Source organism: Perca flavescens, chromosome 19 (genome assembly GCF_004354835.1).
Source record: "Perca flavescens isolate YP-PL-M2 chromosome 19, PFLA_1.0, whole genome shotgun sequence".
NCBI lineage: Eukaryota > Metazoa > Chordata > Actinopteri > Perciformes > Percidae > Perca > Perca flavescens.
This window is the reverse complement of record NC_041349.1, coordinates 19,268,833-19,296,658: the sequence shown is the minus strand read 5'-3', so window position 1 is coordinate 19,296,658 and position 27,826 is coordinate 19,268,833. Positions and strand designations below refer to the sequence as shown.

At 39.4% G+C, this 27,826-nt stretch overlaps 3 protein-coding genes and 1 non-coding gene across 10 annotated transcripts; 3 read left to right on the top strand and 1 right to left on the bottom strand.

The window, feature by feature from the left end:
* Window positions 1-2,545: 2,545 nt before the first annotated feature.
* Window positions 2,546-6,221, top strand: gabarapa (GABA(A) receptor-associated protein a). The gene is made up of 4 exons (XM_028564561.1): window positions 2,546-2,800; window positions 3,873-3,951; window positions 4,932-5,050; window positions 5,203-6,221. The coding sequence occupies exons 1-4, from the start codon at window positions 2,711-2,713 to the stop codon at window positions 5,281-5,283; spliced, it is 369 nt and encodes a 122-aa protein (XP_028420362.1). The 5' UTR covers window positions 2,546-2,710; the 3' UTR covers window positions 5,284-6,221.
* A 3,227-nt stretch (window positions 6,222-9,448) lies between these two features.
* On the top strand, window positions 9,449-9,522 carry trnan-guu (transfer RNA asparagine (anticodon GUU)). The gene has a single exon. It is a non-coding gene; the product is annotated as a tRNA-Asn (tRNA).
* Window positions 9,523-11,464: 1,942 nt separating this feature from the next.
* gps2 (G protein pathway suppressor 2) lies at window positions 11,465-16,774 on the top strand. Of its 5 annotated transcripts, none has more exons than XM_028563859.1 (11): window positions 11,465-11,552; window positions 12,085-12,202; window positions 13,033-13,142; window positions 13,289-13,404; window positions 13,525-13,604; window positions 13,701-13,780; window positions 14,022-14,193; window positions 14,489-14,572; window positions 14,698-14,774; window positions 15,172-15,279; window positions 15,871-16,774. In XM_028563859.1, the coding sequence occupies exons 2-11, from the start codon at window positions 12,109-12,111 to the stop codon at window positions 15,961-15,963; spliced, it is 1,014 nt and encodes a 337-aa protein (XP_028419660.1). In that variant the 5' UTR covers window positions 11,465-11,552; window positions 12,085-12,108; the 3' UTR covers window positions 15,964-16,774. The 5 variants fall into 5 exon arrangements, with proteins under 5 accessions (XP_028419660.1, XP_028419662.1, XP_028419663.1 ...); XM_028563861.1 differs by lacking the exon at window positions 11,465-11,552 and adding an exon at window positions 11,559-11,664 and having other exon boundaries at window positions 13,289-13,401; XM_028563862.1 differs by lacking the exon at window positions 11,465-11,552 and adding an exon at window positions 11,559-11,664 and having other exon boundaries at window positions 15,184-15,279.
* LOC114545528 (eukaryotic translation initiation factor 5A-1) lies at window positions 16,727-27,665 on the bottom strand. 3 transcript variants are annotated; one of them, XM_028563864.1, is made up of 6 exons: window positions 27,549-27,665; window positions 21,961-22,133; window positions 20,299-20,403; window positions 19,252-19,383; window positions 18,432-18,504; window positions 16,727-17,664 (listed from the first exon to the last, which is right to left on the bottom strand). In XM_028563864.1, the coding sequence occupies exons 1-5, from the start codon at window positions 27,553-27,555 to the stop codon at window positions 18,442-18,444; spliced, it is 480 nt and encodes a 159-aa protein (XP_028419665.1). In that variant the 5' UTR covers window positions 27,556-27,665; the 3' UTR covers window positions 16,727-17,664; window positions 18,432-18,441. The 3 variants fall into 3 exon arrangements, with proteins under 3 accessions (XP_028419665.1, XP_028419666.1, XP_028419667.1); XM_028563865.1 differs by lacking the exon at window positions 27,549-27,665 and adding an exon at window positions 25,936-26,327; XM_028563866.1 differs by lacking the exon at window positions 27,549-27,665 and adding an exon at window positions 25,936-26,327 and having other exon boundaries at window positions 21,961-22,130.
* Between the last annotated feature and the right edge of the window lie 161 nt (window positions 27,666-27,826).

The window sequence follows — 27,826 nt, the reverse complement described above, 5'->3', positions numbered from 1 at the left end:
TGACGCCCTCTTAGCCTTCACATGAAGGCAACGGACAACATTTGTGCTTGTTTAAGAGCAGTATTGTGTCATGTATGACATTTAATAGCTTGTAATGTTTGTGTGTATTATATGTTGATATGCACTCAGCTGCCTGTTTATTAGGTACAGCTAGCTAAAACTAATGCAGTCTGATGTTACAATCCTGTAATAAATCCAACATCAATGGTCCAAGGTTATAATGAGAGAGGGGTTATTTCAACTGTATGAGCATTTTGCATGCTGAAGTCTGTAGAGCTGTTGAGTTGTATTGCATTATACTGACGTGTTGCTGATGTTTTGTCCAACCCATTTTATATCAATGAGGGTTGGCTAAATAACAGAAAACAATGTATAATGCAATATACAACAAACCAGAAGCTACATCCTTCAAAATGATCATGCAGTTGAATCAAAACCTCTTGAAAACAGTTGAGGGGATAGGACTGTTGTATTAGACTGCGTTGGATTTAGCAAGGTGTGCCTAATAAACTGGCAGCTGAGCGTATATACCCGTTTTAGTAAATATAGGCAAATTTTACATTTTTTTTTTTTTTTTTTTTTTTTTTTTTAAATATGTGTGCAAATGTATTAATTCTATTTTTCCAGGAAACTGTATTTCTAGCATTTAATTTAAAAAAAAAAAAAAGCTCTTTAAAAGTGTTCATTACTTTTTTAAACTAAATAATGTTGTGGACGACAACATTGTGATTTCCATCCCTCTCAGTCATAACTTGTGCGCGCACGTTATTTATCAATGATTGCACATCTACTGATCAGCCAGTGCTGTGTGTGCACATGGTTTTTGTAGAAGCGGTTTCCTTCCTCGACATTTAAATGTTAACATTCCTTAATTGTAGTCATTCTAGTGCAGGGGTAGGCAACTATGGTGGGCCAAGTGTAAACCATTGTATATATTAGCCGTTGTTTTCCAAAACCTCAACTCCTAATGGTTTTAAAGCAAAAACCAAAAGCTTAAAATGGCAAACGTGCATCTGTAGTAGGCCTTGTGGGAGAGTTGGTTATTGGGGATCACATCATGATTTGCGGTGGAAGGGGAAGGCGTTACTTGGGATTTGTCACTGATGATGAAGAGTTTTTGTGGGAGAAATAATTTGGCAGGGCGCAAGAATGACTATGGAGAACGTGGTACCGCCTTCGAGGCCTGAGTGCTCCTCTGTTATGAGCACCCCTGAAGAGACGATAGGAGAGGAAGAAGCAAAGGAAATTTGAGTGTTCACTTTTTATGATGGAGTTTACAATTACATCTGCCATTTATGATGTAGATCTGTCATAAGTAAAGTCCCACAATAACCCTCATAGTAAGACTCAACTTTTACTGTAGCCTACAGCTTGCGTGTTAACCTGAAGCTGCTGTCAGTAAGTATTAATATTCTAAAACACTTTTTATTTTAACCCTACTGGAAATAAACCCTGTCCACAAGTGACTCAGCACATTACACCATGTGGTAGAGCAGAAAACTTTACCATGATCACCTAAAATTATCAGTTTACTTTCTGGTTTGAACAGAGTTGTTTCACTTTCAGAACTGTCTCCATAGTAAGAAAAGTGAACTGGGACATTTTTGTCATTTTTTTAACATGTAAGAAGTCTGTCTGTCAAAGTACAGAGGGGAGTTAAGGTGAAGATGTCAGGAGTAGACAGTGAGTCATCAGTCACATGCACAATGTAGGCTACAGGCTAGCAACTTTTCCCATTAGTGTTTCCAGACATGGGAATATGAATGGCAAACTGTGATGTACTGTATATTATCAGATCAAATACTCCAACTTTTTTTTCTTTAATCTCTAAATAGACACGTGATTTACAGTTAAAATGAAGTAACATATTTGGTCAGTAAGTAGTTATTTGTAAATGCCCAAAACTAGTACAGTATTTATTTTAAAACCAGTAGCCTATTAACCATTAAGTGATCGAGTAGAAAATTGGACTCCTTTATTATTCCACAAATAAAATTGATCGATTGATAAAACGGTTTAGCGGGATGAATAATGATGTCACTGTCCACATCATTATTTCCACGATGTTGTGGCATCAGCGGAAATTGCGCAACTTAAAGCCAATATCACTGGGCTCGGATAATGAGTGAATACACATTCAATTATGATATTCCCCATTTTTCTGAGGACCTGCTGAATTACTATGGGCCCAGATTTAGAGCAACGTTAACCGATACAGCAAAAAATACAGTTTAATGTCGCATGTTATTTTTTGTTTCTTTTCTCTAGCTGCTAACTGCTGGGCCTCGGTCATATGACAAGGACAGCTGCCTCTTCACTGCCCTGCCCTACATATGTACGCGCGGTTGATCAAAATAAAATAGTTCCACAGAAAATGACATCCCATATTTTAAACCACTTAAAAATTATTCACTTAAAAAGAAGGTATTTCTATTAAATAAACACCGGTTATCGGAACTTACCGTTAAAGTGGTCTGGGATAGCCACAGTTTAGTCTACTCTGCGAACAAGACTCTCTGCAACGTCATGTTGTTATTGTATCCCTCCGCCACATTCGCACTAGGAAAACAGCTGTGTCGAGCTAAAAGCTAGTAGTTAGCAGCATCGTTTGTTTTTGTCGTGTGTGTCAGCGATTTGAGCAATTCCTTGAACAAACCGCTATCGTACGACCTAGGAGTGACCGACTTGTTGTCTGTCATCTCTTTTAAAGATGAAGTTTCAGTACAAAGAAGAGCACCCTTTTGAGAAAAGGCGGTCCGAAGGCGAGAAAATAAGGAAGAAGTATCCGGACAGGGTACCTGTAAGTAGCTAACGTTAGCTTGGTAGCGCGATCTATGTTGTAATGCTAATGCTATTCAGTCTGTTGTTAATTACATTCAGTGTTCGCAGATAACCTCTATCTATAATAATGTTGTTCATTTATAGCTCCACCTAATTATTCTATCTTTCTCTATAGCTACTTGAGTGCCACGTTAGTAAACAGCACACCAGGTAACGTTAGCTACAAAGCTAACGTTAGAGGTTAACCAGAAAGAATTTCGGCCCGCACCGAGCAGGCCAGTTAACGTTACTGATCCTGTAATCATTCCGTGTGTGTATTTATTTCAAGATAATATTACTAAATCATAACGATAATATAAGGTAATTTAACCCCACGCTGGTTGTAACCACCGTGGTGGTTATTACAGTAAAAGACATAACTACGGTTTTAAGTGTGTAATGACCGATTATGGTCTGGGTGTTGTTTATGGCTGTATGTTGAAACGCTAACAGCAGCGCACCTTTAAAATAGTATGTCAACAAACAGGACTCTTGTTTACGTCACCCTGGCTCTTGAAGATAGATTGTATAATACACAGCCATTAGCATTTTTGATGAAGACAACCAGAATATATTCACATTTGAGAAACTGGAATCATTATATATTTTTTTTTCTTAAAAATTAAATTAATAGTTAGAAATGTTGCTGTTTTAATTTTCTAGCCATCGACTAATCACTTAAGCTCTACAATGACGTGCTACTGCCTGGTGTGTGGGCAGGTAGTAGTCCTATTTTTAGACTAAAGAGAAGAAACTGAAGTAATTTAATTTTTGCACTCCGGCCAGTCCACTGTACTAAATCTTTGGTCTGAATTGTAAACATAAATATACTGATGTCTTTCTAACAAAATGCCAGGCTCTATATGCTGTTAAAATGAAACGCAACATCTGGTTTAAAAATATAACTTTGTGGTTTCTCAGATCCCTTTTCTTAAAAAGGTGAAACCCTGTATTAAAGTACTTTTCACAAGATACACACAGCCTTTGTTCAGTGGGAAATGTAAAAGAATCATTTGCAAAGAATATGTGCAATCTTGTTTTTCTTTTTTCAGGTAATTGTGGAGAAAGCCCCCAAAGCTAGAATAGGAGATCTGGACAAGAAGAAATACCTTGTCCCCTCCGACCTGACAGGTAAATACTTTATTATGTGCCATAGGGGTGCACGATTCAGAAAATGTCTCGTTTCGATATTTATTTTTAGGCTCAAGATTCGATTCAAAATCAATTTTCGATTCTCGATTTAAAAAAAAACAAAAACGATTCACTGTATGTAAATGTAGTTACTTTTCCCATGTGATTGCAGTAGACCTTCAATTTAAATGAAAAGAAACCCAACAAATTAAATGTATTGTGTATGTTTTGATATTACTTTATATGTCTTCATACAAAAAGAAAAACTGCAAAGTGCCAAGCTTTGGCCAGCTTTCAAAAACATTTAATTGAAGTATAAAATAAAACTGTTAAATAAAAAGAGCTTTTTGTTCAGAGTTCGGTGGGAGTTTAGAGCATTGAAAGAGTGCATTGGTTGACTGGCATGTTAGGTACTTTAGGTTGTTGTTCGTCCACGTCTTTAATGTTAATCTCTGGGTGATGGCGTCCCATGCGAGTTCTCAAGTTTGTGGTGTTTCCAAAATACTTGACTTTCGCTTTGCAAAGCCTGCATATAGCCCAATTCCTATCAAGTTCCGTCTTCCCCTCGAGGTTATAAAAGCCGAAATGCGCCCAAACTCTCACCTTCAATGAGGATGGAGCAGGTTGAATAATTCTTTAAGTGAGGTTTGCCATTGTTTGCTCCGACTAAACTAGTTCTGCTGCACTCGTTCTTTTGATCATGACGAGAGTGCCCAGGCGGCAGTGTGAATTCGACGCAGCATGGGAATGGCGAGCTAAACTCATTTCAGCACAATAGTATACACGCTATTACAAAACTATGAATCAATTTTTGGAATTCTGTGAATAGATTTTGAATCAGTAGAGCTTGAATCGCGATACGAATGTGAATCGATTTTTTTTGCACACCCCAAATGTGCCAAGTTCCTGGACAAAATTTAAAAGACTCTAATATGGTAATATCTAAAATTGTATCAATCATGTTTACTCTCTTTTAACAGTGGGCCAGTTTTACTTCCTCATCCGGAAAAGAATCCACTTGCGAGCTGAGGATGCACTCTTCTTCTTTGTAAACAACGTCATTCCACCCACCTCAGCTACCATGGGACTGTTGTACCAGGCAAGGGTCATTTTCTACCTCACTGACCTGCTCTCAGACTGTCTTTATCAGCATATTTTTTATTTACCCCCCTCCCCCACACTTGTATTAAAGTCCCTCTACATTTTTAATGTCCTACTAATATCTCTTTTTTTTTTTACTCTCTTTATCAGGAGCATCACGAAGAGGACTTTTTCCTCTACATTGCCTACAGTGATGAGAGTGTGTACGGGAGCAGCCAAAGGGAAATCTGATCCCACTACCATCCCCCTCCAACCACTACTCACCTTTCTGAGACCTCCACCATTCATTCATTTAAATATTAAATCCAGCTCAGCAGCCTAGAGTTCCCAGAGTAAATATGTCAAATGCACTTTCACCACCCATACATTACCCCTCTCCCATCCATGTACGTCTTTATTATTCTGCAGTCGGAATTGTATTTGCCTCTACTTTTCTGTTCAGTAGCGACTTGGGTTAAGTGGTCTTGTGGCCAGTTATTTTTCTAGTGTCAAGTGTTAATTGACCAAACTTTACCGAAAAAACCTGAGAAAGAATAATAAAATAATGTTAGAACTAGGCCATAAATATAGTTACCCCAAGGTAAAGGGAAGAAAGGCATAGTATGTGAGTTCAAATCAGCTCTCATTGACAATAAATATGGATTGTTTGTCTGCTTTGTTGGCTTGCAGGAGTATTAAGTTTGTTTTGAGTTTAGGTTAGGAAATGAATAGCATCTACCAGTTGAAGGCAGGTTATTTTGTGTCTGGCAGAGTAAAAGATAACTGTTTTGCAGCAGTTCTTTTCCTAGAAAAAAAAACAACTAAATTGGCTAGGAGATTTATTTTTTAAATTCACCAGCCACTGGACTGACTGGAGTCTGTGAATGAGAATTGAGTGGGCTGCCCCGCATCTGAACTTAGCAAAGAGTATAATAGATTTCAGACTAAGCAATCATCCTCTGCTTTCAGTGGTAAGACTATTATGTTGACTGCTACTATGATTATTGTTGTTGTTATTGTTAATTTTAGATGGCTTAATTTCTAAAAGGTATTGTAAAGCGGAGTGCAATTTTCTCTTTTTTTTAAGTCTTCTTTTTTTTAAAAACAAAACAAGATTTGAACTCTGTATACAGCTGCATTACTGGCTCTTTCTCTCCACTCATAAATGATAAAAATGTGATGAAAAGCTATCTGTGTTTATTGTCTTTATTGAATATCTATTTATCACAGGATTAAAAAGTGGTGGCATAAAGGTTAGAGAAGCGAGCTTGTGACCGGGAGGTCGTCGGTTCAATCCCCAGACCGACAGGATAAAAATCTGGGTGGGGAAAGTGAAAGAGCAGCGCTTGTCCCCTCCCTCATTACCACCACTGAGGTGCCCTTGAGCAAGGCCATTAACACCAATCCAGTGGAGCTGCTCAGTGGCCAGCAGATCAGGCTGTGGTTGTACTGGGCAGGTTCCAGGTATGAATGTGGAACTGTGTGAATGTGATTAGGGCGTTCCTGCAAAAAAAAAGGCTGCTTCTCAGTGAATAAATAAAGGTTAAATAAAAAAAAGGTAAACATTTTTCCTGAGAAAAAAGAGGCTCACCCTTGTGGTATGGACTGCAAATTAACCAAATAGACCAGACATTCTCCAGTCATATCAGCTACTGTGGCTGCTTAAGTAACGTGTGCCTTTCCAAGTTGTGCAAAGTTCATATTAACTTTATTTGACTGTATAAGCTGGTTTCCATGGGTAAAGGTTCGAGAAACCAGGAGCAAAAGTATGACTGGCAGAATAAACAGGACACAGCAGTAGCAGTATGTCCTTTTATCCAAACTAAATAAGAAGTAGTTGTTAGAGTTACAGCAGCACGGGAAACAAACTACGAAAGTAATACATTTATAAACGGCAAACTACTGACTAATGTTTCCAAAAGCACTACAATTAATTGACCCAAGATACAGATTGTAAACACGTGACAAACAGGTTTCACAGCAGTCCATGATTTTGTCTGTTAAATCAGTTAGGAAACTAGCAGGTTAGCGCTTTCAGCTGTTAACCTGAAGGTTGGTTATTTGAGCCCACCCCTGGGATGTGTCAGAGAATATCTAATAAGGGGAGAACTTCCACTCTTTGGAAACTTCGGCTTCTGAACTGGTTGCAGTTCCACTCTGGTTCCATATGAGGGCGCTCACGGGCAAGTGCAGAATGAATGGAGGTCTATGGAGCTATACCCCTCAAAATCCACTTTTCTCAGGATATTATTTTTTTGTCTAGTAATTTGAATGTTGCATTTAAAAGGGTAGGCTAAGAAAATACACACTGCTGGGTGTTAGAAGTTTTTTTAGAAGTCGTTTTTTTTTTTGGGTGTTAGAAGTTTTTTTAGAAGTCGTTTTTTTTTTTGTTCTAAAAAGCCTTTTAAAATGTCAAGTGATGTCATACACATCGCACGGCCAGAGATACTGCTTTACGGCAAGCTCTGAGTCACTTCCTTTTTTCTCTCGAGGCATCGACCATATTGGACAGGTTAGGCTCTCCCTGTCAATAATGTGCTAAAAATGTGCTAGAAAGAGGTTTGCTAATGTTTTAAAGACCACGCCAAAATAATCACTCTGACATTCTGGTTCCACTTCGGATGTCGTCAAGCGGGATCTCTGGTCGTAATCTGACCAATCAGCATGCATGAGCAGAATGTTATGGGCAACACAACAATGACTCAACCTGTAATGGCATTTTTCCATTACACGGTAGACTCATAGACAGTATATAATGGACCAATAGACCCCGTTGCTCTGGACGGAGACCAGTGAAGGCTATTAGAAGCACTTTTCCGGTGATGGCCAGCTTTACTGCGCAGCCTCCAACTGAGAGAATGTGACGTGAGCAACGTGTCTGAAAGTTGTAAGTCTTCTGGTAGCTGTGCCAAGAGAAATCTCAATCATTCCCAATCTTACAGATACGGAGACTGTAGGTGTATGTAAGGAGATAACATGGGCACAGGCTAATTATTGATCACTAACATGCTAGTTAACATTAGTAATTAAACCTAAACATCTCATGTAAGTCGAAACTGCCTGCAAGCTTCTCCTGTACTATACGGTAATTCCTCTACTATGCGACAGTAAGTCACTTGGTTATGACACAATCGTTAGCCTATTTTTACAAAAACGTCTGCTACGGAGCCATAACGTGAGGTACAAGGTAATGGAGCCTTTTATACATTGTCGTGTTTCTTTGGAACTAAACAACGGACAAATAGAGTCTTTAAACGCTTCAGATGTAAAGTTATTCGCAGTCAAGTGACGTAAAAAAAAATGGCGGTCAGCGGAATGCTAACAGGAGGTGATGGCCAGTTAGCAACAAAATGGCGCCATGATGGCTCGAGTTCTGAAGCGAAGCTTACCCCCTTGGGTAGACTCGACTCAACGCACTGTGCGTCCGTTTTCCATTGCAGATTTTATTACTGCCTCAGCGTGGCTGGTTGTCATAGCGGCGCCGCAGTAAACTGCCGTAACCTAGCGCGACACACACACACAGAACGTCGAAGGTGTGTTGTTGTTGCCACAGCCAGAAGACACATTTTGTTTAAAAAGAAGCTGGATGCAGCAAAAAAAAAAAAAAAAAAAAAACACCACTGGCTAAACTATTTAAAAATGGCGGGTTTGTTCAGGACACCCCCATCTGTCGCTTTCACGTCACCTTTGGTATCGCCTCAGCTCGCTTGGAACCTCGACTGAGGTGGTACTAAAAAAAGTACCTGTTAGCAGGTACCAGGTACTTTTTTTCATAATGGAAAACCAAAAAAGGCAAGTTGAGTTAGGTAGGCCTACTACGTAATGGAAAAGCTCCATAAGAAATCAAAAACAACGACTCAACCTGTAAGAAATCGAAAGGACATAAGTACTCGTTCATTAAACTTTCGACCTATAATCCATGTTGAATTTGCAAAAACTACAATCAAATCTGAGAATTCTCGACAATCAGGTGAAAGAGACAAATTTAGCTGTCTAGCTCCATAGACTGCCATTCATTTTGCACTGGACTGCGATCACCCCCAGTTGAACTCTGCTGGAACTGCAACCAAATTCGGTACACTGGGTCTTATAGGGAGTGAACAGGCTCTCCGTAGACAGGCTCTGGATTATGTGACTGAAATGCTGGGAAGCGCGATGCTCCATTCAAAAATATAACAATAAATATAGATGGTTGTTGAAGTTTTTCGATGTCATTATTGATGACAATCTGTATTGGAAATCACATTAATTACACAAAGGTAAAAATATTTAAATCAATATCTCTGTTACACAAAGTAACTAAATGTACTGGTATTCTGCATTATGAGCGTTCAATCGATTTGAAAATAGCATAGCTTTTGCCTTATATACAGGAGGGTACTTCAAGACAGTGGCCACGCCTTTCCAATCTAGGTTCGTCTCTGTGGCGCAACCGGTTAGCGCGTTCGGCTGTTAACCGAAAGGTTGGTGGTTCGAATCCACCCAGGGACGGTATTTATTTATTGACCAGCTTTATGTTACCCGTATGACAAAAAACAAATATCGCCTATCTATCTTGAAAATATTCAAGGATAGGAGTAGATGAATCTCCAATCTTATCATCCAATCATTCTATTCTATTCTATTGAAGGCCATTCACGTTGCAACACTGCCAAATGTGTGATTGGATGTAGGCCAATCAGGGCGCACTTTTCTAATGGAAGAATAATGCTCAAACTCAGCGGGCATTTTTACTGCTTTCATCTGTCAGTAACGTTAGCCAGACAACTCATCAACGTACTCTAAGTAACTATTAAATGGCTACCCATACACGTTTTAGGCCTATTTAGGCCTATCGGTCACACAAACAATCGTATCATTTTGTTGTATAGTGTCATATAAACCTACGTTATATGGCAACTTCAGACAGCACAGCTCGCAGTCGCTAGGAAGCTGTCATTTTTCTGGTGATATTTTATTAAAAAGTAGCTACAGCAGGCTAGTAGGCTAAGAAGCGGTGGTAACCAACATTAATCAGTGGAATGTAAGTAGCCTACATTTAGTAGCCTACTATTAAATAACATTACTGCACTTAACTACACATTCCAGGTAGGCCTACTTGTAGACTATTTTACTCGTGTTTATCCATGCAATTAATATAACGTTAATCCACAACATTTTCAGGAGCGAATATTGCACTTTCTACTCCACTTCATTTATCTTACAGCTTTTAGTTAGCCTTTTCAGATTACAATTATTATACCCTTCCTGTCCTAGTGTAGTTTAATAGCTTTATGTTTTGACTGACCAGATGACTTGGTGAATAATTCATCTTTAAGAGACTTTAACTCCATAGTGTGTTCTTTATTAACGGGATCAATGACTCCCTCTCAAAGCTCAATAAATTGAATTTTTCAAACATTGCAATATGCTAGTATAATAGTGGTGAGTTCATTTAAAAAAAATTAAGTTAGAATTGATAATCATACCTAAAATGGTTGAAAACAGCTACCTTTTCTTCTGCTGTTTAGCCTAAGACCAAAGTGACTGGCATCACTTCTCACACGTCAGAGACGTGTAGAGTAAATTTGACATTTATTTTTTTACATATAGGTCAACTAAACAACAAAAAGGTCAGTGAAATACGTAATTTTACTGTTATACCAACGGACCAGCTGCGTTCTAACGCCGCCTTCTAAGTCAGTTAGGCTATTGTTGTCAGTTGTTTAATATCTATGCTGTCAACTCTGTCCATGCACACCAGAGTCATCCACAGCCTGAAAAGAAAAAACAGATTAGCAGCATAATTTGCCCTCATCATATCCTCCCTTCTCCATGTCTCCTCTGTGTCAGCGTTGTTCTCACATTGGAAAGAAGCGCTGTGATTGGCATGCATCCAATCTGACATTGGATAGTGAATAACTTGATTGGACAATGAGATTGCAGGCGTCTTCGGCTGATAACCAGAAGGTTGGTGGTTCAAGCCTGTTGTCCTGAATTGTATTCAGTAATAGTTAATTTTTTAAGAATACTAGAGTTTTCTTTAAATTCATATTTGATATCATTTTGGATTAGGATGCCTGTTAGACCACTTGCATTTTGATATTTACCCATTAAATTGATTGACTTGGTCAGATAAGAAGTGAATAACTAGACCATGTAAATTATGTAAATGGTGGACATTTAAAAAAATAACATATTCTTTAAAGATCTATAATAAGATGTTCATTTCTGTCTTACAATGTGTCCATAGTATAAGCATCCTAGTAAGAGAGGATGTTTAAGTTTTCTTATTTAGACTGGGGGATCTGAGGAATGACTGAGGTAACGGATTTATATTGGAAAATAGGCATCACCAGTGGGAGGCAGCAATATTCTATCAGTGCCTAGTCTGCGGGAAAGAAACAAAATAAGAATGGCTGAGGTCTCTGCCAAAATACAGGAGAAACTACAATTCCCAAAAAGCAATTCGGTGTCCTTTACACCCGGAAGCGCAACATCATTCACCCGGGCTGAAAACCTTTCGTCTGTTTATATTTTGGGTAAATGTTTTTAATTGATCTTGTTCAACTGCTCCAGACACAGTCAAGTCACCTCAAATTGAAAACCGCAAGACGGTTAGATTCTTATTGAACGACCCTCAAAGCAACAAAAGTAAGATATCCTGTCCTTAATTACTCCGCCACAATAGACCTAACGTTAGAATAGATAACGTAACGTTACCATAACATGCGTAATGTTAGTGCTAAGCAGCCAGCTAGCTAACGTTAACTCCAGTTAACGTTTGTTTTGGGGATGTTGGAAAAAAAGGTTGCCGCTGCTGGTTTGCATGTTCAAGCTCCACACATCTTCGTCCTAAATTATACCACAGTTTACAGCGGCTAAATCTAACAATGCTAACTTAGCTATCTGTTAGCCGAATAGCAGCTAACCTGGGCCTTTAACCCTTGACGTTGTCACTCCTGTGGTATTTCTACTGGTTAACGTTACACTACGATTGAGATAATCGACACCATTACATGAACCCCGGATATTTATTGTAACATTTTTACCACGGTTCTGTATCTACACCAGCTGGCCCCTCCGCTCCCTGTTACCATGCCTGCCCTGCTGGACAGACCCAAGCTGTCCAACGCGATGGCCAGAGCCCTCCACAAGCACATCATGAGGGAGAGGGAGCGCAAGAGACAAGGTGCGCAGTGTGTTTTTAAAACTAGCCGAGTGTGCACTGTCACAGCTGAAGAGGTAGAAGTGTTGTACTTGTGACTGGCTGCAAATACTACATGTCACTAAAAAAACAATGTGGTTCCGTTTCATGAATTCCCATTTGTTTAGTCCATTTTACTTCTGCAATAATGGCTCTGAATTCTGCCTCCCAACTTTAGAACATACCCCAGCATCTACTTAATTCTTCTCCTAAATATGCATCGGTCTGTAGTGTACTCACTCAGAAATACTATGATTATTACATATTGTGTGATAAGTGTTATTGGTGTCTGTCTATACTTCAGGCATCTCCACAACCGAAAATATTCACTTTAGGATATTATGAAACCATAAAGCCAAGCAGCTAATGCCATTTTATTATTATTATTAATAATAATAATAATAATATTTGCTGCACAAAGGATTGGCTCAGAATAGCCAGAAAAGCACGCTGGCTTGCATACTGCAAAATCCGACTGGATGCAGTAGCACATCCTGGTATTTTTGGCACACTGCATTTTACATGCTATTTATTGGGACATACTAAATCTTTTTCTGGTCTACAAAAATAGCATGGTAATATGGGTATTGGAGGCAGGACATTTTAAATAATTATCAAAATTGATGGACATATCATTAGAAACCCATTTCAGTATAGTGCAATACGTAATAATGAAGTTATTAAGTTCTGCAGAATGAATATATTCCCATCTAAGGTTATACATAAGTACATTTTATTTCTCATAATTTTTTTAACTAAGGGATTTGAACCTGTTTTTCACCACCACTGAACAACATTATTATCTAATCTTTCAGAGGAGGAAGAGGTGGATAAAATGATGGAGCAGAAGATGAAAGAGGAGGAAGAGAGGAAGAGGACAAAAGAAATAGAGGAGAGGATGTCTTTGGAGGAAACAAAGGAACAGGTTGGGAACATTTCTACTGCAATCTGTGCTACCAACTCCATGTGGCATTTCCGTCTTACCTTGGGTTGGGACAAATAATATACGGCAAAATATATGGCAATTTTGTTTTCTTATACTATGATTCCCAACCCCAAACTAAACTTTAGGTAATGAAGATGGGGGAGAAACTTCAGGGACTCCAAGAAGAGAAACACCAGCTCTTCTTACAGCTCAAGAAAGTACTTCATGAAGAGGAAAAGAGGCGCAGAAAGGAGCAGAGGTAGTAAGGATGACGCAGCTTTTCAGTACTTTCAGTACATAACGGTATGACAGAATTTTTTATTAAACCCAGAAGTTTACTTAAAGTATTTTTGGTATTCAGTTGCATTTTTGTCCTTTCCAGCGATATCACAACATTGACATCAGCCAGCTACCAGCCCAGCCTGCCCATGCACTCAGGGCAGCACCTCCTCAGCATTCAAGGTAAGGCAGTTTTCAAGTATTATTATGCCTAACCTATTTGGTTATCTGGAAAAAATTTAGTATTAGTCAACCGATCCTTCTCTTTGCCTCTCTTAGGCAGCCCAGTCAGCCACAGTCGACCTGGTGCGCTACTTGGAGAACGTAATAAACAGCTGTTCCCAGCGTCTGTGATTCCAGTAAGTAAAGGGGGTGTTTCACTCAAAGAACCAATGTCTTTGCATGAAATATCTATCTAAAATAACTTGCCGCAGATACTTGATTCCCGGAGATATGTAATTTCTTTGAGTCCTGTGTGTTTAGAATTTGTCTCTGATTTTGTTCTCTTCATTTTACACCTTTTAATCCGTGTGCCTTAGGAGATGCAAGCATTGCGTATTACACTATTCAACCCTCCTCCTGCTTCTCCTTCGCTTTTAGGCACGTCACTATCAGACGCCTGGTTTCCGCTCGGGCTCAGCCGAGCACGGACAGTTCAGCGGGAGCCAAGGGGTCCATGAGCCCTACGGGGTGGCTCAGGCCCAGCATCCCTCCACCTACGCCCCTGGACCATCAGTACCTGTCAGCTTCGCAAGCAGCTCTCAGATCAGAGGTAAAGGACACTTGTCTGTTTAAGTGGCAGGGATCACACGTCATCTGTAATATAAGGAAACTTGCACATTGAAATAAATTTATATATTTGTCGTGTAGTACATACAGTCTGAGATATCTCTTCAGGCTTTGCAACTTGGATATACTGTAAATTCCCTAGTTCAGTTGTTTTTCCTTGGGATTACATTGTCCTTCAAGCTTATTGTGACATGCTCAGATCAATAATTTTAACCACATGATAGTGGACTTTAGTGATTGCTATAAGACGAAGCTTTTTGGCTTTTGTTCTCCCACAGGTGCGTCTGCGTTTCAGGCCATGCCGTACCTCCCCCACCAGCAGGCTGGCTACCCCGTCCACGGTCACTTCACCTCCCAGCCTGGTCGGTTCTTCTGTTGTTGTTGTCGTCATCGTCCTTGTGTTCCCACTGCTGTTTCGTTGCTAACCTGATGTATCTGATGTAAACGATTGTTTGGTCATCAATAGTAACCGTTGTATCTCGTGCAGGATACATTCCCGGAGCAGGAATACCCCTCCAGAAGCAGCTGGAACATGCCAACCAACAGTCCGGCTTTACTGATGCAGTAAGAAATGAAATATCAACCCTAATATATATATATATATATATATATATATATATATATATATATATATATATATATATATATATATATATATATATATATATATATATATATATATATAATTTTGAGACACTTGATAAAAAAGCATTGGATAATGTAAAAAAAAAAAAAAAAAGGGGGGTAGTGTTTTAAAATGCTGAAGTCCTACAAAAGATAATATTATGTCTTATTTGTATCAGACAGAACATAAAATGTATTAAAGTTTGCGCTTAAATATTTACTAACATGCCATTGTCTAAATGGTGGAAGCAGCTGGCATAAGCTTTATTCACCTGCCTTGTACTTCAGGTCATCACTTCCTTATCTGATTACATTTTATTTTGGTTCTGTCTTGTTGATATTCTCACAGGGTACTTTGAGGCCGATGCATCCACCAGCCATGCATCCTTCTGCTCCAGGGCTGCTGCCCACACCATCGATGGCGGTCCAGATTCCCACCGCAAAGGTGAATCTCGAAACATGCACACACGCACGCACACACACAGACACCTCTATTTTCATTAAACCAACCATTCATCTTCATCGCTCCCTCTCTAATTCTGGCCAGAGGTGTGCATATCTATAGCTATACAAGCAGTATATTATAATAGCTTTCCTCTGGCGCCAGCCTGAAGCCTCATCAAACAGTGTTGTCTTCTTGTGTGTAATGAGCATCCCAGCCTCACAGGGCTGCTGCCATGGCTGTAGACCTTCAGGTTGTCTGCACAGGACCACCAGATTGTGCTAGCTTTTTTTAGCTAGAGGGCAGCGGTGCTAAGACCTGCGGCAATTGCTTCCTTGGTCGTTGCATTTCACTTATTTACATCTTCCAGCTGGGTCCAGTCTGATTATGAGGTTATGATGTACTGTTTTAGAGCTACTCCCAAACCCACGTTTGTGCTGTGCTTAGAATGTGCTTGCTTAGAAATCCTTTTCCATCTTCTAGTTTAGTTTTGTTATGTCTTTCTGTTTATGATGATGTACACTCTATTTGCTGGAGAAAAAACGGTAAAAATACAGCTCATTTCATCATGGTATTCCATGTTTCCATCACCAGGCCCCATTCCAGAGCTCTCCCCAGGGTGCTCCTCGCCACAGCTTCCTCCCCCACAGCCAGAGCGGGCAGAGGTTCTACCACCATGGCAAGTAACTCGTAGCCACCTTCACCTTCATCGTCACTGAGACGTCACAGCTTCACTCCAGATTCTGGAAAACCTTTTGGACGAGTAATGGATCAACTTCCTCCAAAAAAAAAAAAAAAAAAGTAATTTGGCTGAATTATGCCACGTTCCTTGTGTTTTTATTTTCTGTACAGTATCTTTTTTTTTTTACTTTGATAATGAGTGATCAGCAGTCTTCATGCTTGTGTGCTTCTGTTAAAATCCAACTTTGAGTTTTACATCACTTCAAATGTTAATTTGTAAAATAGATTATTTTACCTACACTGTAAAGCCGTTCTGGAGGTGCATGAGTGCACTAAAATGTTAAGATCTTGTATAAACCAAGACTGAATGAAGCAGAGGTTGTTCTTTGTATACTAACATTCATAATTCCGACATCAGTGGAGTGTTCAGTTTCTCTGCAGTGACTTTGCTCGCTAAAAAATAGGGGGGGAAAAACCGAATAGTCAGCAACACTTAAGTTGAATTTGGAGTATGTGGAATAAATCAACATGTTTCTGCTGGCGTCACACGCACCCTGATAAGCACTACTAAAACTGAAACACATTGACTTAACTAAAAGAATCTATTTCACTGTGTTGTTGACTTCTGGTCGATCACATTCGACCAGTTAGGGTTGGTTACCATTAATTAAATCAACAAGATGACCGTTGTTCTAACAAAATGATGGAGGATTTCCAGTGTTTTTTGCATTGTCCTCTTCTACAGAATAAATGAAGTCTGAGTCTCTGCTGTTTTTAAAGCTTTTATGTTGCTAAATAAAATGATGAGCAAACGCCACGTCCAAGAGTTTGTGTCATGTTTTCTTTCTTTTTTTTGGGCCATGGAGACATTCTGCACAGTTTGGATTTGAACACAAAGTAAGGATACCAAACAAGTACACACAAGTTATCTGCCTCCTGAATCATCACTCAAGGTTCAGGAGTACACCAAATTATATCCCACTCATATTCTCCAAAGAGCTCAGTGTAAAGTGGCCTCTGTAAAGGGGTTCTGAAAGAGCGAATGAATAGTGAATGATTTTTGAACAGATGAGAATTTGTTCCTGAAGCAGGGTTTTTTCTTTTTTTTTGACCCTTCAAATTCTTGAGACGAAATGAAACAGAACCTTGGTGTGCCATGTTGGTAACCTTTGTTTAATAGACAGGTGATAAAGTAAACAGCAGGAGGGGCTTGTTCAGATCTCCAAAAGAAAAGTTGAATACAGAAAAGATGAAACCTAGTATTCAATCCTGTAATAGCACACACTGAACAAGCCTCAACAGAACAATGCAGATCCAGAGGTGAAGCCCTTTATAAAACAGGGAAACGTAGATTATAAAAAAAAACCCAGTATTGACATTACCACCACCTTTCTTTTCCCTGATGGTAGGTAGCTACTGAAGATCTGTAGACTTAATCAATAGTGAGAGAACTTCCTCTACACCGCTGACCTTTGAATCTATTTACATCCGTTTGTCCAGACTCAGATGTGGTTTTATGTGTGCATGTACGTAGCGAATATTTGTTTACCGTTAGACATTTCCAATTCTTTTCTAACTGAACCCCAAATAGGGTCATAAAATAGAGAGAGTATGAAAAACAAAGACAAAAATAGGGAGGGGGGGGGGGTAGCATTGACGAGGCAATATTTCCTCCTTTTTCCTAGGTCCAGCAGATCTCGTTTGCCCCTGAAACACAAATACCCAACAATTACAACAATGCTACAAGCTGTTTCTTAGAGGAATACTGGAAGTGACTGGCTAGATGAGGCTGTAAAATGAAGTGCAACCCACAGAACAAAATACGTCATTGCTCAAAAGTACAATATGAACCATAAGCTTTTATTTATATTCAATGCTACGTAAAATGATACACATGCTCATAATAGTGTTAACATGAGACAAAAAAACACATTAAGGGGTAGGCAAATCCACAGTGGCACACTGCTCAGTAACCATCACTTCACACAGGCTTCAAATTTAGATTACACTCATCAAATAAGTTACATTTCGTCAATTAGGAATCTTGAAAATTTCAGCTGATCTCTAGTATGTACAGTTTAAACAAACATATAAATGAAAAAGTCATTGTGCAATAATATTGAAAACTTGGAGATATCCAGTGTACTGGGTATGCATAATTGTAAATTGCAAATATAATATTTTTTATCATATAAAAGGTCAAATCTAAACATCCAACTTCGGCCTTGGAACTTGTTGACAGGAGTTGCCTTTCCCTCGGTCCAATGATGAACAACTGTGCATGTTTGTGACATCACACACACTTTCACTGGCATGGCACGTGCTGGTGGCTTGTGTTGTAACATCCAGACACACACACGCACACACACACACACACAGCCACACACTCCTCTTCAGGCAGGCTGGGGTCAGGCGGTAGTTGGGGGGGGTGAGAGGACAGCTAAATGTCAACACAGCTGTAGCTCTGTATTTACCTGCAGTGGCTTATTTATTCACGGATTTGATGCTAATTGCAGCTTCTTCATCCATTGCATTTAGAACAGTGATCTAAAAGAGCAAAAAGATAAGACTTTTAAGATGTTATAGTTTCTTCCTGCTTTTTTCACGTGATCACTTTGGCGCTAAAAGTTAAAAAGTTGAATAGAAGAAGTACCTGCCCGGTGGGCCCCAGGCAATTTGAGTTTGATACCTTTATCTTAATCCCAGGTCATGGGCATCAATCTGGCTACAATTTGAAAATGAAGCTAAGAAACCTGTTGCCTGAAGTCAAATTTTATCATATCGATTCTCAAATGTGAGGATTTTATGTTTAAAATTATTATTTGGGGTGGCCGGGTTGGAACAGCAGGTAGAGCAAGCGCACATATACTGAGAGGTTTATGCCTCGACGCAGAGGTCCAGGGTTCGAATGCGACCTGTGACGATTTCCTGCACGTCTTCCCCCTCTTTCTCACCTATCTGTCCTGTCAAAATTAAAGGCAGAAAAAGCCCAAAATATAATCTTTAAAATTATTATTTGAGGCTTCGGACTGTTGGAAAATATCACATGAATCTGGATCTTGAAATAATTTTCCTCGCTACAATGTCTCAGACTCAAGACTCAGAAGGCAACTCTATATCAGCCAGCTGTAGTGTGAGTGTGACGATTCTTAACGTTTGGAGTATATTACTGCGTTAAAACAATGACTGGTGCTCTCCACACCACAACGATAGCGACGTGTCCCGCCTAGTTTCAGAACAGGCAAAGTAGACAGTAGAAAAGAGTGCGAGGTGAAGTGAGGTGACAGCACTGACCAAAATCTCGTCTCCGGCTTCATGCTTGCTCTCTATCTCTTTGCCCAGGTCTCCCTCGGGAATCCTCAGATCCTCTCTCACCTCCCCGTTGTCCTGGAGCAGGGACAGGTAGCCCTCTTGGATCCCAATCAGCTGGCAGAGGGAAACGTTGGAAACAACAGAAAAGAGTACGTAGAGTATTTTGATACATGCAGGTATTATCTTTTTCCTCTTTCTGTTCCTGAACTAACCACTGAACTAACTGGTAGTGTCTTAGTGTGCATGTGTGATTCATATGTTTATTATTGTAGCATACATAATGCTTATTTTATGTACAAACATTTCAGTTTGAATGATTTCTATTACGCAAACTGTTTTGACTTCATTGTCATTGCTCCACTCAGTATCCTATAATCTGACTTTTTCCTCGCCTGGGAGTGTGTTATTTGAAAGAAGTGGTTGTGTACCTGACCAAATGTTCTGAGTAGTAGTATGGAACAGACTCGGGTAATATTGTATTTTGTACTGCACTACAATGGTACTGTCAACACACTGCACATAGCTGTTCATACTGTACATATCTGTCTTTATGGTTCATACTGAATATGCATATTTTATTCTGTTTTTCTTATAATAATACACTGCATTTACCTATATTATTGCTTACTACTATCATAATGTCACTGCTGCTACATTGCACATATCTGTACATGTTGTTCATACATTGTTCATATTACATAACCATATTTATTGCACACTTATAAGGTAACTGCTAATACACTGCACACATTTATATTTAATTTATATTACTCTAAACCACTTTCTGTAAACCAACTTTACACCACTGTCTACACTGCACTATATTTCTTGTCCTGTCTATACTTGAATATCACATTACTCTTCTCTTTTTGCACTTCTGGTTAGACGCAAACTGCATTTCATTGTCTTTGTACTTGTACTCTGCACAATGACAATAAAGTTGAATCTAATCTAATCTATCTAATATTGTATTTTAACAATATACTGGATTACGAGCTGCTGTCTCTTCAGCCCCTCCAGCTGTCTCACCTGGTAATCCATTCTCCGGATGTTGGGGACGTCCATGTTGTGGGTGGAGGGACAGATATCTTCATACTTCTTACCAGAGAAGATGTCGATACCGACCAGGTGGACCTGCGCCAGCACAAAACACGCAGCAAAAATGACAATCAGCTTTCTAACTGAAGTGTATCTCAAAACAAAATATCCACTTTAGAGAAGAAAAAAAACCTTAGCTTTATTTTATCAATCAGTATCTATAATAAACTTAGGACAAAAAGTAAGGAAATTTGTGTTTGGTAGATTATTTCTCTGTGGTAACAATGCTTTTTGGCAATAAATCTTATACCGTTGGAAAGCCTGTTTAGTTCCCTTTCAGATGGTGCCCCATTTGTAAGGAACATGCATTTGTGGGATGAGCAGCAGCGCTGAGTATGTGGGTTGCGCCCATGAAAAATTTGCCAACTCTTCTCTGCCAATGCCAAACAGCTTATTCTGCCATTGACTCGTTTGGTGGGTTGGATGATTGAAGTTTGAAGAAAAATGACATTGGCAATTTAACACTTTATTCATTTCACAAACAGGAGCCTCAGTAGCGTGTGGAAGAACCATACACAGCCACAACAGCCTGGCACCTCCTCCTCATGCTGGTCACCAGCCTGGTCACACACTGCTGTGGGATGGCGTCCCATTCTTCAACCAGTATTTGTCGCAAGTCAGCCAACGTGGTTGTGTTGGTCACTCTGGCACGAACAGCACGCCCAAGCTGATCACACAAGTGTTCAATGGGGTTGAGGTCAGGACTGCTGGCAGGCCATTCCATCCTCTCCACTCCCACATTCTGGGGGTAGTCTCTGATAAACCCCGCCATGTGGGGGCGAGCATTGTCATCTTGGAGGACAGAGTTCTGTCCCAGACTGTGGAGATATGGGATTGCCACTGCAGAATCTCATCCCTAAATCAGGCACCTGATTGGCAGCACCTGGGGGTACCAGAAGCTCAAAAGAAGTGTCAATAGCAACCGCATAATAACCTGTTTGGCAATGACAGAAAAGATTTGGCAATTATTTTCATGGGCGCAACCCACATACTCGGCGCTGCTGCTCATCCCACAAATGCATGTCATTTGTAAGGGAACTAAACAGGCTTTCCAACGGTATAAGATGTATTGCCAAAAAGCATTGTTACCACAGAGAAATAATCTACCAAACACAAATTTCCTTACTTTGTGCTAAGTTTATATTTAATTTCCAGTGAGTAAAGCAAGTGCTTGAGTGTCCTACTATCCTTTAAAAAAGGGTAGTTGGGTAATAAGTGTATCACATTTAAACATAATTCATAAAACATAAACCTTTCCAAATACTAAATATTTTTAGCAATGGAAACAGTAACCCAGCAGGGACACTTTACTGTTCTTGGACAGACTGAAAGTGTCCATTAATGTGCATTAATATTAATGACTGTGATCTAGTGTTTATGGCAGAGATAGATGGATAGTTTGTAGAGTGATAATTCATTGAAATTCTCCTAAACCTGTAGCAAGAATTGTTTCAAAACTGCACAATATTTATCAAAGTGAGTCCACGTTGGAAACATTTTTTAGTTATTTGTCTGAATCATGCATCTAAGCCCAGCAATAATGTTCTCGGACATCAGCATCCCTTGTGTCCCAGCACTTCAAGGTTTAATGACCTTAGCGTGGCCGTGCTTGCCAGTCTTGGAAGTGGACATCTCGACGATCTTGCAGGGTCGGCCTTTCAGCACAACAAAGCCATTTTTACGCAGGGCCGAGCACTGCATGGGGAAGGTGGCGGATGCCCCGGCATCACCTGAGGTGAAGTCCAGATCTTGTTCTGCCATGCCTGCTGTGGAGGCCAGCACACAGGATGCAGACATAAAAATAAACGTTTGATTCAGGAAAATGACAACAGGCACAGTTACCATGAGATCTAGGAGGTGTTTTCACTTCATATTGGGACATAGGACAAAATGCTGTATGGGATGACGATTTAGTGATGCAATTTTCAGATTGATCTGACTGAAATCAACTTGTCATGCATTTACTAAGACTGGGGAATTTGATGATACTGTTGTTGGATATGATACCAAAAACAATACTTTTTCCATACCTTATTTTGGTAAATATAAACATGTTTTTCTATGAAACTTTGTTCATCAAACGAAAAGGGCGTTTTCCAAACCCTCAAACATGTTCCCTAAACACAACCATAAAAGAATTTGCCTGAAGAAAACACAGTATAAAACTGCCAAAATGATGATTTAAAACAGTAAATATCTGATTAAAGGATAAGTAAACAAGACTACAAATATGGCCAGGCGTTCAATACCAACTTTTGATACTTGTCAAGGTAACACTTTACAATAAGGTACACAAAAAAATAGGTAGTTACTGTTTTTGAAAGGATAGTTACCCTTTTCAGAAGGGCAGTTACCTTCTGAAAAAGGGTGACTACCCTTCTGAAAAAGGGTAACTAATCATTTGTTACCCTTCTGAAAATGGGTAACTAATCATTCGTTACCCTTCTGAAAAAGGGTAACTACCCTTCTGAAAAACAGTAACTACCCTTTCAAAAACAGTAACTACCTATTTTTTTGTGTACCTTATTTTAAAGTGTTACCCTGGTCGGTTTTAGAGACACTGTGCTCTACAGTATTCAGATTAAGTATTTTAATTAATTCATCAGCCACACAGAAAACAATTGCCAAACTTACTGTAATACTTAATTTGATCTTCTTACTCTATCGTCCGGTTTTTACTGGGGCTGATTTAACTATTGACTTTCAGGTCAGACTCAACTTCATTGTGGTACACACACTGGATGTATAGTTGGATTTAAAGAGTAAGTAATATCTATACAGGTTAGTCCATTAAGTAAGACAAGCAGCCAGCCTGGGCTGCTTGTCTTACTTCTGCCTGGTGAATAGCTGTCAGTGTTGCAGCAGAGCGAGATGGAAAGTGAATGGAGAGTTGGCTGGTGATACCAATTAAAACTTGGGGGTGCAAAGGAAGTCACACATTCATATAATGCCGAGCTAAATAAAGCAACAGAAACATGGCACTTGTTAGCCAAACCAAGCCCAGTCCTACTGTAAAAAATAAATAAATCATAAAGTGAATTAAAACAAATTAAAATTGGAGTTTAATAGGCTATTTAGCTGCAATTTCAGTAATCAATGTTCGTGGCAAACTCGTCATTAACGTAGCAGTGATGTAGCACACGAGCTAGTTCACTACAAAAAAAATGGATCAACTAACTCTAATGTTCAAACAGGTGAACATATTCCATAAAAAAAAAAAACTTTTACTGCTCAATTAGCGTGGCTGTCGATCGGGTAAAACGTTAAACCGGGGCTAAACCCGCTCTAATGACCCATACAGCCCACTCTTCCCGTCGTCTTCTGTCTTATTTTTACAGTCTATATTTCAGGCGCAAACACACGGAGCTCTGAAGCAGACCCGTCCGCCGCTCGGTGTCTGTCTCTTTAAGTAGAGATGAGCAGTGGTCGGTCAGTGTACAGTCTATGGTCCATTTGTTTTGAACATTAAATTACTTTATTCTCGTAATATTACGACTTTTTTTTTTACTCAAAACATCACGACTCCCCAAATCTCATCCGAGGAACACAGGTGGGCTGAGTTATATTTTGAATGTGCAGAAAGAATTTGAACATGAGCAGAAATCTTGCTGAAACACATCTGAGCTGTTAAAGTCGTAGATCAATTAAAATGAATTAATGTATGACGTAGTGAGCCCCCACCAGTGGAAAAAGGTCAATATGCTATTGCCTACCATAATAGTAATTCAATAAAACTCAGTGCTTTGTTAATATCTGTATTAACATCACATTTACACTTGCAAAAGAATATACCATGTGTGCTTAGCAGGACTTTGAGAAAGTGGATCCAGAAAAACAAGCAGAATTTGAACACACACACACACACGCACACACACACACACACACACACACACACACACACACACACACACACACACACTTCCCGTGTTCCCATTAATAATAAATAATAATACATTTATTTTATATAGCACTTTAAAAGGTCCTCAAAGGCACTTTAAATGGTAAAGACAAAGAAAAACAATAACATCAGCATAACAACAACAGTAACAACTACAGACTGCCATTTTTGATCAGTTTTTTGGAAGTCACCTGCAAAAGAATAATAGTGTGCTTGACAGGACTTTGAGGGAGGTGTGGATCCAGAAAAAAACACACACGTACACATAGGCTTCATTCACTCAAATCCTAGCATCATTTATCATAGAATTTCAAAAAAGAATTTAAAATGACTGCATGAACTTTCTTCATATACCGTTACTGGTTTCAACACTGATGATAATAAAAAATAACCTTTGGTTTGTTGTGGTACAATGAAAACGAAGCATTAGATTTAATATTGTGATTTTGAAATTGCCGCGTGGCATAACACAAAGGGGGAAAAGAAAAAGAAATAGTTGGGCTATGTGATTACGTCAAACCTTAAAGTTTCAATTCTAACAATAACACACTTTCCTCTAAAAAAAAACAACAACAACAACAACAACAACAAATCCTAACAATTAACTGTCTTATTGCAAAACGATGAATAATCCTAACAAAACCTTCATTTTATTTGTGTGAAGTCCGACACGACCCACTTCCATAAATGCACACAACTGGCACACAAACACATACAACACTCCCTGCACTAACAAAACAACCAAGGGGGTTTATACATGAATTCAAATGAATGAATGTGTCATTGACGTGAGCAGGTGCCACATGCACATTCAAAGAGGTTACTTTCCCAAACAAAAGACACAAAGAGAAGAAAATGATGCCTTCATGTAGGTTGACTCAGCAGAGAGAAAGAGAAAGATGATCTACAGGAGAATAAATATAGGCTATTTGAAAGCAATGCAGACTGTCTGAGAGCCTTACTGCATTATATTCCTTTATGTTTTTTTGATATTGAATTGTCACCTGTGTTTGCCTTTACATAGGATACTGTAAATAAAAACATTTTCACCATGAATTGGTGCTGTCATTTTAACCTACAACCTTTGGGCAACTAGTCTGCCTCTCTACTACCATCTGGGCTGCAACCGCCCAAGTTTCCCACCTATGTTTTCTACCAGCCCAGGTTAGAACCGGCCCTGCCACATTATTTAACCACCTGTCATGTCGTAAACGGCATGTATAGCCTAGGCTACACGTTAAACACTGGTGCGAAATGTAGAAAGATGAGGCTAACTGCGGCCTAGCGCGTACAGAACGTGCCCGCCGTCGTAGCGGGTCCACGGCCACGGAACGATCCATGCGCACTGACTGCACTCGGGCCGGCCGAGGCCCTTCTGATGAAGAGAATCAAGTTCTCCAGGCTAAATAACGAAGCCACTTGTGCCTGTCGCGATATCAACGTAGACCTACAAACGGCCGTGATTATTTAAATCCTACGCTGACTGTCAATAAACCCAGACATAGCCTATAGACTTGGTTGAATGCTGGCCCGATGGTGTAGCTTACAATGTTGACTAAGTTGAGACCGTTTGAATATGTTAGCCTTAGACAGACATGTGCATAGTATATAACTCGTCTGCTCAGGCGCAAACACGCCCCGTCTATTGGATGTTTTGATAAGGAACTTACCCTAGTGGTAATAGCTCTCCTCTCTTTATGTTATTTATCAGCCTTTCTTCCCTTTAATTCTCCCTCCTCCTCTTTGCCTCCCTGTATCCGTGCTTGTCTGGCCGGGGTCTGTCTCCTCCTCTGTGGCTCGTTTGCGATGTCGCTCCCTTTTTCTTTAGCTAACGTTATCTCTTTTATTCCTCTTTCATTCCTGTCGTTTCCGCTGGCCTCTCTTCTCCCCCTGCTTTGTAATCCAGATTGCAGTTTACCTCGTAAAGAGGTAGGCTACAATACTGTTAAAGTCTGCCACCAGGTCAAGAAGAATCACAGCCCTGAACCCTGCTGTCTGTAACGTCTGTAGCCTCAACCTTCTCTGTCTCTTCTGCCCAGCTCCTCTCAACACTATCAGAACATCAAAAAGGAATCTAAACACACGACTTCCCGTTGGAACTGTCAGAATAAAGTAGTTAGTAAAAGACGTTATTAATGTTATTTGTGGAGTCATGATAGGCTGCCTCGGAAAAATTATCTCTACTAGGCTATAGTTTGACATATGTGCTGATAGCAATAGAGCTATAATAACCAAAAATTAGTTGATGATATCGACCATACCAATATATTGTTTATGCTCTAATGTAGAGTGGGATGTTACATAACATAATGTATAATTTGAAGTGAATAACTGTTAGCTCCCACTATCAGGTGCACATCAAATTCACATTATATTGTGACAATGCTTCTTATGATTGCGCCTTAAATACTTTTTGATATGGTTATACTTGTGCTCTTTCAAGTAAGTAAGTAGGCTACTTAAAGGATTTGAATGCTTGCTCATTATTACTGCATATGTCTGACATTTTCACAAGAAACCTTAAAAGCTATTTATTCATGTATATTTAAGAATGCATTAAGTCAGTAGTTCAGATATTGTTGTTTTAATTTGGACAAATCCTTTTAAGCATGTTTTTGTTCAAAAGAAGAGGTGGATTGGAACACGTTGTGAGAGAGAAACACTAATTCGGAAAATCATGGTGTGTTTTTTTAGCTTATAAACATCCGTTTAATTTATTATCATGCCAATAACTAAAATGTGAAAAATACTGCCATAACAAACCTACATAATTATACACTCTTACATTGAAGGTCCAGTTTCAACTTGTCCGGTCTTCTCTTCCCTAATTTACAGTGGCTTTGGCTTGATGCTGCTCTCATCCGAATGCCCATGAAACAAACCTCGGCAATTTGGTATGTTCTGCGCATGCGTCGCTTTGCAGGGACCACTCCACTCTTCTGGATTTACTTCCCATGGAGCCTAGACGCCACGACAAATGTATGCGTTGATTTTAGCCACGCATTTTTACGCATGTCTTGTATTATGAAAAAACAAAAAAGTAAGTTCTATCAGTTCCCCAAAATAAAAAAAAGTGGCAAGCTGAGCTTTGCTGCCATATTTCATCTGGTACATATACAGACTATAGTGCCTTTACTTGCATATTAATGTTTTAAAACATTTCTAATCCAGATGCAGTGTACTGAAACTACAAGACATGGTTTAGGGTGTGTTCTGGACTTTTCACATTCACTAAACAGAAGTTTAATAAACAGGATCCAAGTATTGTTTTCTTATAATTTACCCTGCATCTTTCTTAATCCACTGTGTCAGTGCTGTCGTCCTGTCAGTGTGCTCCTCTGCTGGCTGTAATTCCCTCTGCTATAGTAATAATTACAGTTCTAATTAGAGTGTTTTTTCTGTCCAGAGACTCATGGTTTCTGTGCACAGCAAATGGTTACGTTGAACTTGGCAGTCCTTAGAGCTGCTGGGTTAAATTTAGTGCTGTGAAACTGGATTCCTATGACCTATGTGCTGAGGGCTGTAGTTAAAGGCATAGTTATTGTAACTCCAAAAGGAAAA

Excerpts from the sequence above, each read along its gene's own strand:
- gabarapa (XM_028564561.1), top strand. The coding sequence starts at position 2,711 with ATGAAGTTTCAGTACAAAGAAGAGCACCCTTTTGAGAAAAGGCGGTCC. Across the intron at positions 3,952-4,931 it reads TGTCCCCTCCGACCTGACAG|TGGGCCAGTTTTACTTCCTC; the intron begins GTAAATACTTTA and ends CTCTTTTAACAG. Across the intron at positions 5,051-5,202 it reads CCATGGGACTGTTGTACCAG|GAGCATCACGAAGAGGACTT; the intron begins GCAAGGGTCATT and ends TCTCTTTATCAG.
- gps2 (XM_028563859.1), top strand. The coding sequence starts at position 12,109 with ATGCCTGCCCTGCTGGACAGACCCAAGCTGTCCAACGCGATGGCCAGA. Across the intron at positions 14,775-15,171 it reads AGTCCGGCTTTACTGATGCA|ATATTCTCACAGGGTACTTT; the intron begins GTAAGAAATGAA and ends TCTGTCTTGTTG. Across the intron at positions 15,280-15,870 it reads TCCAGATTCCCACCGCAAAG|GCCCCATTCCAGAGCTCTCC; the intron begins GTGAATCTCGAA and ends TTCCATCACCAG.
- LOC114545528 (XM_028563864.1), bottom strand. Across the intron at positions 20,404-21,960 it reads GCAAGCACGGCCACGCTAAG|GTCCACCTGGTCGGTATCGA; the intron begins GTCATTAAACCT and ends GTGCTGGCGCAG. Across the intron at positions 19,384-20,298 it reads TCCGGAGAATGGATTACCAG|CTGATTGGGATCCAAGAGGG; the intron begins GTGAGACAGCTG and ends TCCCTCTGCCAG.